This window comes from Neopsephotus bourkii, unplaced genomic scaffold, assembly GCF_033783945.1.
Source record: "Neopsephotus bourkii isolate Nb327-2 ecotype Australia unplaced genomic scaffold, CSIRO-AGI_Nbou_v1 NB_1376, whole genome shotgun sequence".
Classification (NCBI taxonomy): domain Eukaryota; kingdom Metazoa; phylum Chordata; class Aves; order Psittaciformes; family Psittacidae; genus Neopsephotus; species Neopsephotus bourkii.
Genome location: NW_026901855.1, coordinates 2,532,524 through 2,546,558, shown reverse-complemented (window position 1 = coordinate 2,546,558; position 14,035 = coordinate 2,532,524). Strand labels below are relative to the sequence as shown.

At 40.9% G+C, this 14,035-nt stretch overlaps 2 protein-coding genes across 2 annotated transcripts in view; one reads left to right on the top strand and one right to left on the bottom strand.

Annotated features, from left to right (window-relative positions):
* ACYP1 (acylphosphatase 1) overlaps positions 1–14,035 on the top strand; it is a 428,968-nt gene that overhangs the window by 159,388 nt on the left and 255,545 nt on the right. The gene's annotated exons all lie outside the window — the stretch shown is intronic.
* TTLL5 (tubulin tyrosine ligase like 5) overlaps positions 1–14,035 on the bottom strand; it is a 132,779-nt gene that overhangs the window by 69,280 nt on the left and 49,464 nt on the right. The window contains 8 exon segments of the mRNA XM_061367422.1: positions 1,107–1,233; positions 1,235–1,353; positions 1,356–1,517; positions 1,981–2,094; positions 2,583–2,716; positions 5,655–5,752; positions 7,980–8,126; positions 9,955–10,075. Coding sequence (XP_061223406.1) covers positions 1,107–1,233; positions 1,235–1,353; positions 1,356–1,517; positions 1,981–2,094; positions 2,583–2,716; positions 5,655–5,752; positions 7,980–8,126; positions 9,955–10,075 — 1,022 coding nt within the window.

Here is a 14,035-nt window from a genome sequence, read left to right as displayed (position 1 = left end):
TGGTCAATATATTTACATATCTACACAGCAACCCGAATGAACATGTGCTGACCCTGAAGTACAATCTAAAGCAAATGTATATCATTAAAAAAAAAAAAATCAGGACCACAGCTGTTAGCCTGTGTGTGGTTCCCAAAACTCTCTCAATAAAGTACAACATGTATCTAAAAATTCCTATAGTTTCTACTCCTCTTCAGATCTGTTACACTCTAAAGTTGCATTGCTCGACTATGTTCTACCCCAGCATGGTAAATGAGAAGTGTCTAGATCTTGGTTTTAAGATACACTTGTATAAGTCTGTGCTGAAAGGTCCTGAAGAAAGAGATACAGTAATGATCCGCTCAGATCTTTTGGTTTTCGAGGTCCTTACACACCTTTAATTATTCAACAATTCTGAGGTTTTGTTAAAGGATTTCTCTGCACGATAGAGAAATGGAGAACTAAGAAAACATGGACTGAGACAGGACTTCCACTAACCAAAACTAGATTAATATTACTAAAGATAAAAGAAAAAGAGCTCAGTAATACAATCAGGTAAATATGTACAACACTATTTCCCAGCTCTTTTCAAACAAGTTCAATGGCTGAGTTCAAAGCTGAACTCTATACAGCTACCTGAAAGGAGGCTGTAGCAAGATAGGTGTGGTCTCCCACGTCATAGGAAAGTGACAGGAAAATGGCATCAAATTGGTCCAGGGGAAGTTTAGACTGGATATTGGGAAAAATTTCTTCATCGAAAAGGATGTCAAGCACTAGAACAGGCTGCTCAGGGAAGTGGTTGAGTCACCATTCCTGGAGGTATTTAAATGATGTATAGACATGGCACTTAGGGACCTGGTTTAGTGGTGAATTTGGCAATGTTAGGTTAATGGTTGGACTCAATGATCTTAAAGGGCTTTTTCAACATAAGTGATTCTATGATTCACTGTTCATCTGTTCAATGAAAGGGCATCTTTAGCAAACAAGGGCTGCTTCCCACACTCCTTTCCATGAGAAATTTAGCACCATTCAACAAGTCTCATAATTCTGGAAATGTAAAATTTCTATATACTCCTGAACAGAAATTACATGATCTAGCAGGTTACTATGCACCCCAGAACACTCACCTATTTTTGCAGAGTATGGTCGGGACAATGTTTGGCTGTAGATCTGAGCAGCAGTCTGAAAAGATGAGAATGAGCCAGCAGTGTAACTACCAGAATTACAACAATGTGATCCTGCAAGGCTAGATAGAAGCCTCACTGGACCCTGGGTTTATGAAGACACAAGAGCTGTCAGGAGCTGTACTCTGCAAGGATGGTAGTGGGGAAGGGGCCTGAACCAGCCTGGGACCAGCTGGAGGAGCTGGCAATGGTGACCAGGTACCTGTGATTTTGCAGAGGCTGAAGGCTGAGATGATGTCCAGGAACTGGTACTTCTCTGGAACGTGGCACCATAAGTAGAGGAAGAAGCACTAGAAGTGCTGCACCAAGGTAATTTCACTTCAGGGCTTAAGGAGAAGATGGGTCCTTCTGAAACTACACAAAGATAATGATCACACTAGATGAGGAAAAGCTCCTTTTCAGGTCCTTTGGATAACATCAACACACCAAAGATGCCTCTACCCAGACACACTAAAGTTAATATGACCTCATCTACTGGCAAAGACAAGAAGAGGCTGCACATGATGAATATCCTCTTCCAAAGCTTGTTACATATCTTGATCTTCCCCCACAGTAGAGCAGCTAACACTTTCAAACTGACGGCTGTACAGTACCTTCTCTTGGGTTTATTAAAAAAAAAACAAAACACAAAAAAAAACACAAAAAAAACCAAACCCACCCCCCCCTAAAAAGAAAACCAACACAACCCTGCAGAATCCCCCTCAAAATTGGGCATTTGAATCTCTCAGTATGAGCCCAAAGGTTCCAACCTTTGTTTAAAACACTAGATGCATTCATTATTTTTTTATTGATGATGATTTAAGCCAGTTCACTTTACAGGTTGATTTACCTTCTTTGGGTTTACAGCCTTTTAATTCTCTTTCTGCAGGCAGACCTGCAACTGAAGTTTTGGACTGATCACCTTTTATTTTTTTCACCAGCTCAGGATGCTCTAGAAAAATGGAGAAGTTTGGAAGTAGAACAATGCAAACTGATATCATTAAAGCTGCAGAATTTTAAATCTTGTTACAATGGATTTTCTTGCTAATATTTACTGTAGACCACGCGGCTCTATTGATCACAATTGTGCTGTCATGTACAGTAGCATGGGCTACTGAACATTTATGGCTGGCACTGCATATCCTTCCATGAACACCTTATTAGGCTCAAATAGACAGACTCTGCCCTCCAATGGGTATGCTCACTGCAGGCAGCACAATTTTATAGGCCTTGATTTCTCTCATCCCTTACTTTGATTCTGGGATTCTCTGCTCATGTCAGTGCCTTCAGTGTGCACATTATCATTTCAGTCACAACCCACCACATCTAGCTCCCTATAAATGCCAGTCCAGATTCATCTCACTTCACTTCTTTCCATAGACTTCAGTTAAACTGGATTTATCTGGCCAATGCCATCTCAGAAATGCCTGCAAAACTTACCTTCTGGAGGCTGTTTCTCTGACTCATTACTGGTGTTGCTGCATTTTCTGCTTGTGGAGTTTTTTCTTAGGGAGACATTTGCTGATCTGTTTTTCTGCGTGTAAAACGTCAGCACTTCCGCCAAGTCACTTTCACTAAAATAGAGAGACAAGAATGGGTATAAGTGAGGATTCTAAGCTTTTATGTGCTCACATAACAATGAAAGACAAGGAGCGACAAGGAGACTGAAAAGGGGAGTGGGAAAAAAGGTGAGGCTAGACAAGTTAATAATTTGCTCAGTTCCGCAGGGTAAGAGCAGAAAGACAGGAACATAGCTTAGTTAAACTCAAGATTCCCACTGAAATGCCATTTTTCTTATACAGCAGAAAAAATGAGGCATCCAGGAGCCTTCCCAGGACAAATAAACAGCAAGTGAAAATTGCAAACACATTTCTGGCAGTTCACAGCTGAATCTGTCAATCTTCTCCAGGTGCTCTCTAGAACAAGCAGTTATATTTTTCACAACAGAACTCAGCTCAGCCTCTGTTTTATAGTCATCTTTAGTAGTTTTAATTCAGCAGTGGGGGGAAAAGAGGAAAGAACACGAAAAAGCTTGTTAATTAGCCAAAACTGCAGGACAAACAGATAGAACAGGCAGTATTTTCATGAAGCTCACAGAACCACCATGCATTTCTCCCTTTCTTTACAACAAAAGAGTTTAACTGCTCCAATGTCCTAAGCATCTACTGGTCCCAAACCAGTATCAGTTACTTGGCCATTTGTATTAGAGCTTGTGCAAGCTGTAATTCTGATTGTTTTGGTATCTAATATGCTTTCCTTTTGCTTTATAGTGCTGCTCAAAATTAGGGAGTGGGTATAAAGCAAAGCAAACACTAAAAGCAGGAAGTATAGTGAAAGTAACAATACAAGAAAACATAACACAGGAATATAAATTAGCATAGCAGCAGTTATAATCCTTCAAAATGTCTTCTGCACATCACACTTGTACTAGTCTTAGCTAGCCTAAGCCTTGGTAAAAGCAAAGTCTAAAGCTGGAACATGCTACACATCCCAACAGAGTTTAGACCTTGAGGGTATGCTGCAAAGTTCACCTTTTCTCCCAGACCAGTGACAACAAAGGTGAAGAGGAAATGTAAGAGTAAGAGTTGTTGGTAGAAAGGTGCTTTAAGCTTTTAAATGAATTTACCAGTGTAAGTACATACTTCTACATTGCACTGAGGATGTTTAGGTGTAACTGTCATAGCATATGTATAACTAAATACAATGCTATCCATGGGATATCAAGTTAGAAAGTCAATGAGAAAACTCCAGTTATTAAGTGGCAACACTTATTACCCATTTTCTCTAGTGTTGCATTCACTGTACAGCGAACAACTACTTAAAGTGAAAATCTATACCCTTTGCTTGGCTCCAAATGACTAGTTCACTGATTTAAGCTTTCAGCAAAGTGCAAGGTACCATCACCTTATCAGAATTTGCAAACATACCTGACACCTCATGAGAAGCAGAAAGGTGATCACTAGAAATTGTCTGATCATTGGCAAGCTGGCTTTTACTGTTCTTTATCACACAGATGATCCAGCAAAAATCTCCAGCTCCAGCCTAAACTGTGCATCAGGCCATGATGGCATGGCAGCCAGTAACATAGAAACAGAAAAGTTCTGACCCTAACAGGCATATCAGCATTTCTTGCAAAAAGCAAAATGATCTGATCTAGGATGCAACAGCCATTTTAGTGGACAAAGATATCACAGAACCAAAAGGATATTGTGGGCCCATGTAACCTGCATTTCTAGTGACAGGAGAAGATGCTGTGGTATAGGGCAGTGAGACATCTTGAATATCACTCTTTTACAGAACTATCTGAAAAGCAGTGAGATTTTTCTTGGAGCCTGTAAATCTGTTGCAGTAGTAACTCCATCAATTATACTAAAGTGTAAAATTAATTGTTTTCATGAGAATGTAGTTCAAAAAATACTATAAAGCCTCCTGAACTTAGTTAAAAAGCCTCAGCTATAACTCACTTTTAATCAGTCACTAAGAGTGCTATCCAAACAGAGAAAAGGAAAAAACAGTTTCATAACTGATCATGAAAAAGAAGCAGTGACTATCAACCTCCAGAGAAGATAGAAGGGTGTTAAAAAGGGAGGTGAACACTACCTGTCCACATACTAACAGGGGTTCCTTGCCCATACAGGCATGTCATGCATACGTCAAATAAGGCAGTCAAAATTAATCAGGTTTTGTGCTCAAGAATCAGAAAGTTTGAGGGCATAATTCCTGTTCACTGAATAATTTCAGACCTCTCCATAGTTAGATAGCTATAATACCATTATTTCTCATAAAATGGTATAAGGCCATGAAGAATATTTATCTATTTTCAAAATACGTTTCCTGTTAGACCCTTGTAAGTTTAAGACACACAAAGTTCAAAGAATGCACTGCTAGGAAATGCTAGTGTTTCATTGTGAAAGTAACTGCTTGCCCTGAACTGCCTTAGCAGGCCAAATAAGAGGCTAGGATGAAGACAGAGAGTATAACTCCCTTCTTTCCTCATCTGAGAAAGTCTAAACCTGCAGAGTTTCTGAAGATGGGCAGCACGCATGAGATTTGTTTCTGAGAGCAGAAACTTGAGAGCCGAAATTTGAGAGCCAGAACCACAACTGTTCAACCACAGCAGTTTAAGGCCATCTGAGCAGCAGCTCTAGTTTCATTCTCCTTCCAAAATAACTCCACATTTGCTCCAGCATCACAGGAAAGACACCATTAGCTCACCAGCACCACTCTGAAATTTACAGAGAGCAGGGCAACCATTGCTGCCCTTTGGTAATCTACTTAATGGTCAAAACATCTCTTATATGTCCTTCTCTAAGCACCAGATGCTGATGCTACAAGTGTTTGGTTGCTGGAAGAAAAGATGAAAGACAAGTTTTTGTCCCCAGCAAGAGCAGAAGGAGGTGCTATGGTCAGTAAATGTATTTAGAGCCCTTTAGATCAATCAGACCATCTTTAGAACATCCCCATCACTTTGCTGCGAGATCCTTTATCAAAAAGAGTAAAATTCATTCCTACCTTGCTTTGCTAATGAAGTTCTGAAAAAGTTCAGGATTCACTCCCTGCTCCTCTTCCTGTGTCTTTTTTGATTGCTTCTGAACCATCTGCTCTGTTTCCTGTTAGTAAGTAGTATCAGTAAGTGTCTCTATGTAGTTACTTTATGTTCCATGCATAGCTACAGCTCAAAGACAAAAACCCAGTTCCATAGCATCTAAGACAAAAGAATATCAACTCCGAAGAGCTAAATCTTAAGTATTTCACTGTGGGCAACAGAATGGATAAATACAGATAGCCCTAGAAACAGCATGCTAAGTATGCACTGAACCTGATGTAACTTATTAGAATTGATTTGCTGAGAAGAGAGTAGTCTTGACAAATACATGCTCTTCTCCAAATACAGACTTCGCTGGGACACAAGGAAATACGGAAAGAAAAAGAAAAAAATCTTTCTAGTTTTGTTGTTTCTGTCATAAATAGAGTTCATCAGAATGACTTTTATTTGAGCATCTATCCCAAAAGGAGTTTTTCAGAAAAGACAAAACCCACAAAATTATACTAGAAGAAACTCAATCAAGTAGGCCTGCTGAGGGCATCCACACTTCCTACTGTAAACTAGGAGCTCTCCTCTAGAGTTAATTTCTTTTGTCATGCAGCAAATAGCCAAGGTCTTACCTACACATCAAAAATATATTATTTCAGCAGAAGCAAAGAAAGTAAAACAGTTCAGCCTGTGGCAAATATGCATTACACACTAAAATATACTGGCATAAAAGATGGTGAACCTTTGTGTGTAAGAATGGGAGCAAGTTCTCAGATATAAATGATCTTTCTATTTCACACCAGTGAAATTTGTTGACACTAGCAACTGTATTAATACAAACATTTTTGTTAATTAAAATTAAAAAAACCTACAAGCCTGTCTGAAATACCAATACTAGCACACAAACTTTATCTGACCAGACTTCACCTCCACTTCATTACTTCCTTCTGCTACGCTAAGCATTCCCAGGACAAAAGGTGTCAGATAAATATTTTGAAAGATAATTCAAGAGGGGGAAGAAAAAGCCACTCTGGGACATGGTTCCACCCTTCATTACCTAAGTAGAAGTCTGGACAATATGTGACCTCTTTTACTTAGCTTGCTGGAGGTAGTTTTTTTGACTCTGTGTCATTACAGAAGATACATAATGACTAGTAGGAGTCCCTACTAAATCTGAAGTTACAAGTCAGTGAAAGAAGTCTGTATGATTCTAGTTGGAATCAGACATCAAAAAAACCCCGCATAGCCAAAGAGTCTCTCAATGGCTTAAACATGTACGTCGTAAAACCTCAAGTGATCTGTTCTCACTTGTTTTAACCTAGAAAATATGTTTATGCACTGTTCCATTACCAGTTACACAGCTTTATTTTGTGAATTTACTTAAGAGTTAGCAGAAAATCCTAATGTTTTAATATAATTTGAGTGGAAATTATATCCAAAGCAACTGCATTCTTCACTCACCACAGAGCCACCCGAGTGTTTTGTGGTTACTCCTAACACAGCATTTCAGTGAGCATTAGGCATGGAACACACTCCCTGGAACAGATTTAGTTCAGTACCAGCCTTGCTTTGACAAACCAAGTTACTAGATGTCAGTTCTGACAAGGTAATGTAAGTGAATAACCTCTGCTAATGAGAAGGAGCTCAGAGGCCTATGTACAGAGCAGTGTCTGAAAGCAAAATCTAAACTACCCTTGTTCCAACACTAAAGAAATGTTAGGAGGCAAAGGAAAGGGGAAGCTGTTCGTGCACAACAAAGATTACCATGATACCACTATGTTAAGAACAGCATATTCTATATCTAAAGAGGTGAAAATTACTTAAATTAGGACCTACTTCTTACTGAGCATGCAGAGTCCCATACTGCAGATAGGTAGCAGTTCCTCAGTATATCAAACATGTGGTAAAATACATATTGCATATTGTTCTACATAAGAAATATTATCTCTAAAGAAGCACCATAAAAACAGGGAGAAATGGGAAGAGAGATTACAAAACACTGGAACTGAAGACTAGCCAAAGAGAAAAAGCAAACTGCCAATTAAATTCCACTTCAACACTTCTTTTGATTTGTATGCACATGATGACCAGACTGCACATATAATTCAGTACTACTGTAGTCTCTCTGACAATTTGAACAAACTACCATTACCAGATGCACAACTGCAAACAAGTCATGTAAATTACACAACAGAACCTTTGAAATAGACTGCTGTCTTGACTGTGACAGCAGCCAGCAGAAGATACTTTAGAACAGAAACCAAAAGAGCTATTAAAAGAAGAAACAAGGAAGAATTAGTCACCTTGTTATAATAGGTTATGAACTTGCCCAGCTGGTAAGCCAGGATACGACGACGATCATTTATTCCTAAATGACGTTTGGGGAGCAGCATCTTCAAGGACTGCTGAAGATTGCTGGCAGCTCGCCTTAGGAAGTGTACCACAAGCTCCTGCAAGCAAGAAAGGTGGTATTAAGAACAGAGCAGCTGTGAGATGTGGTGAGAAGAGAACAGAGGTACTACAGCAGCTACTGACTGGCAAGAACTAAACACACAGTCCTGAGAAAATGAGAACACTTGAGGAGGGTGACCTTATTAGTGTATATAAATATATAAAGGGGGAGTGTCACGAGGATGGAGCCAGGCTCTTCTCAGTGGCAAACAACGATAGGACAAGGGGCAATGGGTAAAACTGGAACACAAGAGGTTCCACTAAACTTGAGAAGAAACTTCTTCTCAGTGAGGGTGACAGAACACTGGAACAGGCTGCCCAGGGGGGTTGTGGAGTCTCCTTCTCTGGAGACATTCAAAACCCGCCTGGACACGTTCCTGTGTAACCTTATCTAGGTGTTCCTGCTCCGGCAGAGGGATTGGACTAGATGATCTTTTGAGGTCCCTTCCAATCTCTAGCATACTGTGAGGAGGATTTGACTAAAAAGCATGGCAGATGAAAACAAAAACAAGCAGCAAAATGCAGCAACAACAAAGAACCTCCTGTAAAGTCTAATACCTTATGAGAACATTTCCAAAAAACAATCTGCAATCTGATACAGATAATCTGCAATGTGTTAAAGAAAGCCTGTGATGAAGCACACTGATATAAAACCCTCAGTGCTATCACAGGGAAGGGGATCTTGGTCAGGTATCTCCATTACAGTGATCTAAGCCCTATTTCATCACTTTTCATGTATGCATACTATTGCCACAGTCTCTCCACACCAGTAGATGACTACGTCTATAGCCATGTAATTCTAATCCCCCACCATGTCTATCTGATGCATCCTGTGGGTGTTTTGAACCCTTTCTGTCTCCCCTTGGAATTTGCTTTTGGTTAGGAGCAATGCTAATGAATAAATGAGCAGCCTCACAGCCAAACTATTGGATTTCATAGCTCGCCTCTCACTGCCATTACTCCAGGCTGGTTTGATCTGTTATTTTAAACATTATTTTTCACAGTACAGCAGACAAAGTGACTCTCAATTTCCACTTGGAAAGGGCAGGGGTAACATTTTCCACTGAGTCGACTGATTATCCTTGACACACAATTTTATCTCTAAACTACACTGGCTCTTTCCCTGCAACATGTATTCAGCAAGAAAGCTCAAGAGCCTACTGTACAAAGCTGTTTTAGGAAGGTTTGTGAGGGGATCTGGGCTTGCTGCACTCTTGAAAATGTATATACATCAAATTAGGGCCTTAAAATACAGAAAAATTAATCACATGGTTTTAAAAATAAAAAATAAATACACAAATAAAAACACCTATGCTAGAAAGTAACTTTCTATCCTCAGCATTTTTTACTTTCTTCTTTTCCTCTATCTCAAATACAAAGAAGATTCCTAAATGCAGATGCCAGCAAAGGGTAAGACAGGCCACAAGTGAAAAAGGTTAACTGGCTACCTGTTCTATTTGAGTAGATGTATACTTTAATGCAACAGAAACCAGACACTGCCAAGCTATCTTAAAGAATCTTACAGAAAAGAATTCAAAAGCAAGTAAGCTCAGAGATCAGTGAACAAGAATCAGTGAAAAATCTGAGCAGCTTCAATATGAACCACATTCTAGTCATTAAGAGTTGACTACTGTTATTGCTGCTTAGATGTCACTCAGCAGCCATACCTTGTCTGAATATTAAGAATACAGCACTGGCAGCTGGACTACAATAGACAACTATAATCTCAGTCAGACTTCAGCTCTTCCAAGGATGGGAACTGACTTCAAAACTCTCAAGGGAGATTATAGCTTGGCTTCTCAGTCTGGCCAACACAAAGCTTCTTACCATTTGCTCATCTTCTTTCGCAGTCCAGGCAGAATTATGGATCTGGTCACCAGCCTCCTTCATCAGTCGCAACTGAACATGCTGTAGATAGGCAGAGAAAGCTCTGCGAGCTTGCACTTTGCTGTGGACCAAAAGAATCAGTCAGCTATCTTCAGGGTAGTAACGGAAAGAGTTATAGCAGTCAAGCACAGTTTATGGATGAAAGTACAGTTGGCAAGGACCTCCTAGATGAACCGATACTGAAGCTCAAGTGAAGGAGGACCCTTTCACCCTGCCAGTGTTTTCAAGTCCTTCAGCTCACCAAGATGGGGTAGGTATTGGAGGATACATAAAAGACCACAGACACCCTCCAAGATCATCGCTAAAAACTGAATGGTCTCCTTGCTTTTCACAGCCTTAGCTACTCTCCTCCAAAATCCAACAATGTGAACATCAGCAAACTGTGTATTTTTAAACCAAATTCAAGACTCTCTTGGGCCTCTGTCTTAGCAAGCATTTTGAATGCCGCAACAGCAGACCATAAAGCAAATAAATGGCTTGGTACTGGTGCCAGAGTTATAACAAAGACACTGCAATTCCCATTGGAAATGAAGGAATTAAATCTGTGAAAGTGAGCTCTTCCCTGCTGGCCCAAGGAAACAAGCCAAATTTCACCGAGCAAAGCACCACTGAAGAATGAAAGAACATCAGCAAAATCTGCTGTGCAGCTGCCTGAATATGTTAGGAAGCTGTGAGTGTGAACTGAGGAGAGTTCACTGGGGTAGGACTGGGAGGGACACACTGCTTCTCAGTCCCTCACAATGGTAGTCACTTTAGTGTACACATCAACTTCTCCAGCTGCCAAAAGCTTTGCCCAATTCTGTTCATTCTCATCTTGGCTTAAACCCCCTCTTCCAACATTCTGTTCTCTCAGTCTCCACTCTTCCTCATAGTTTTCTCCATAGTCACTACCAGCTGTCCCTTGAATTGCAAACATAATTTCTCCTTCCCTTTTCATGCGAACGTAGAAGTAAATGAGCTTTAGTGTCAGCTACACTTCCATCACAGGCAATGTCCTAATCTTTTCTGTAAAATTATCAAGTTTCATCTTAATACAGTTTTCAACCCATTACTTTCCTAGACTATTATTCCAGACCTTACTATTTTAATTATTAGAAACCTTCCTTTACTACCCAGCCTAACTTCCCTCATGAGCAGTTTGTATTTGCTTTTTCTTTCTCCAGCATTGTCCTGTATCTTAAATAATTTCATCCCTAATGGGTCTCCTACCTTGAATACATTTATGAGCAATTACAGCCTTCCTTAGTTTTCATTTTACTAGTGTGAACTATTCACATCTTTCAGTATCTTCTAACAGAGCACCCACACTGGTGACATGATGAGACTAGCAGCTCATCTCCACCTGGCCAGTCACAACTTAACCTTCCCTGAACACGGGCGATAGCCACTGTATACAATATTATACATGAAATCTCAGAAGTATCTCAAGTGATAAACCCTAGACTACATTTGCATGCATACATGAGCTAGAGCTTCACAAACCTCCTGTGATCAGAAAGTTTATAAGGCATTTTTCCTTATAATTAATTTCCAATTGATGAACACCCAGTTGATAGAATTTCTGCTGTAAATTATTAGTTCTTACAAGCATGTCCTTGGACTTTGTGCTACTGAATTTTATCCTAGCTATATTATTCCTATTCTCAAATTCATCCAGCTCTTTCCGTGTTTATCCCACTATGTTTCTCTCATGGTAATAACTTCCAAATGTTTTCCATCAGCAAATGAAATTTGTACAACCTTAAATTTTGTGCCATTCTTGAATCACTTATTAAAATCAGCCTCAGACCGATTCCTGAGGAGCCTCACCATTTTTTCATCTATTTCCTCTCTGCACCTTAGGAATATTCTCAGATACTTTTCTGGTCCTCATGACTCCAGGTACACAAGTGCCTGAAACTTTATTAAAAAACACAGTTCACAAATTGTTTTCCTGTTTTATATGTCTGTCAATTTAATGAGCACTTTGTTACAGTGTTACATAGTAACATACGACGTAGTAACGCAGAGACCAACACATCGCTCTAGATAAGAACTGAAATTAAACACCAAAATAAAAGACATTAAAAGTATCCATGCATCTACTTAATCATTAGCTTTTGATGCTTCTGAAAGACCATGCCAGGCCCAAAGGGGGAGAGAGGGTGAGCGAGTGGCTGCATGGGACTTAAGTTACCAAGTTGGTTTAAACCACAACATGTAACTCAAACATCTCGTGACCAAGAGATCAAGATTCGTGCTGGTAAGAATTAAGGACCCCATTATCAATATTGGCACAGCGACAGTTCTTCGCCTGCACCTAATATACCTGTGATTACAAAACGGGAAACAGGAGAAGTTCAGGTTTGATATAAGGAAGAAGTTCTCTACGGTAAGGGTGGTGAGGCACTGGAATGGGTTGTCCAAGGGAGTTGTGAATGCTCCATCCCTGGCAGTGTTCAAGGCCAGGCTGGACAGGGCAACATGGTCTAGTGTGACGTGTCCCTGTCCATGGCAGGAGGATTGGAAATACATGATCTTAAGGTCCTTTTCCCAACCTAACTATTCTATAATTTGATGAAGAAGATGCTTGTATAACACTGCCTCTCCTTTGGTGTGTGGAATATTGAAACCTGAGTAACTCCCTTTTAATTTTACTTCCCTGTGAATGGCAGTTAGGGGAACATTTTGCATTCAACTGTCACCTCTTCACCAGTATCACCCAGTGTGTGGAAGGCAGAGAAACTGCCTCATCAGGCTGACTAAAGGAGAGAGAGGTGTCCTATCACTTACAAAACCTGACTGAAGAAGCCTGGTTTCTTTTTGATAAAAATTTCATTACTTCAGCTCCTCTATCTGTTGATTCCACAAGCAAAGCTTTCATCAATGACAGATCAGATGGACCAAGCCAAGCACAATCATAGAATCACAGAATCATAGAATCATAGAATCACAGAATAGTTAGGGTTGTAAAGGACCTTAAGATCAAGTTCCAACCCCCTGACATGGGCAGGGACACCTCGCTCTAAACCATTTCACCCAAGGCCTCGTCCAACCTGGCCTTGAACACTGCCAGGGATGGAGCATTCACAACCTCCCTGGGCAACCTATTCCAGTGCCTCACCACCCTAACAGGAAAGAATTTTCTCCTTATATCCAATCTAAGCTTCCCCTGTTTCAGTTTTAACCCATTACCCCTTGTCCTACCACTACAGTCCCTAATGAAGAGTCCCTCCCCGGCATCCCTATAGGCCCCCTTCAGATACTGGAAGGCTGCTATGAGGTCTCCATGCAGCCTTCTCTTCTCCAGGCTGAACAGCCCCAACTTTCTCAGCCTGTCTTCATATGGGAGGTGCTCCAGTCCCCTGATCATCCTCGTGGCCCTCCTCTGGACTTGTTCCAACAGTTCCATGTCCTTTTTATGTTGAGGACACCAGAACTGCACACAATACTCCAAGTGAGGTCTCACGAGAGAAGAGCAGAGGAGCAGGATCACCTCCTTCGACCTGCTGGTCACGCTCCTTTTGATGCAGCCCAGGATACAGTTGGCTTTCTGGGCTGCAAGTGCACACTGAAGCCGGCTCATGTTCATTTTCTCATCGACCAGCACTCCCAAGTCCTCCTCTGCAGGGCTGCTCTGAATCTCTTCTATGCCCAACCTGTAGCTGTGCCTGGGATTGCTCTGACCCAGGTGTAGGGCCTTGTACTTGCCATGGTTAAACTTCATGAGGTTGGCATCAGCCCACCTCACAAGCGTGTCAAGGTCCCTCTGGATGGCATTCCTTCCCTCCAGCGTATCAACCGAACCACACAGCTTGGTGTCATCGGCAAACTTGCTGAGGACGCACTCAATCCCACTGTCCATGTCCCACCGGTCCCAACACCGATCCCTGAGGGACACCACTTGTTACTGGTCTCCAGGCGGACATTGAGCCATTGACCACAACTCTTTGTGTGCGGCCATCCAGCCAGTTCTTTATCCACTGAGTGGTCCATTCATCAAATTGATGTCTCTCCAATTTAGAGACAAGGATGTCGTGTG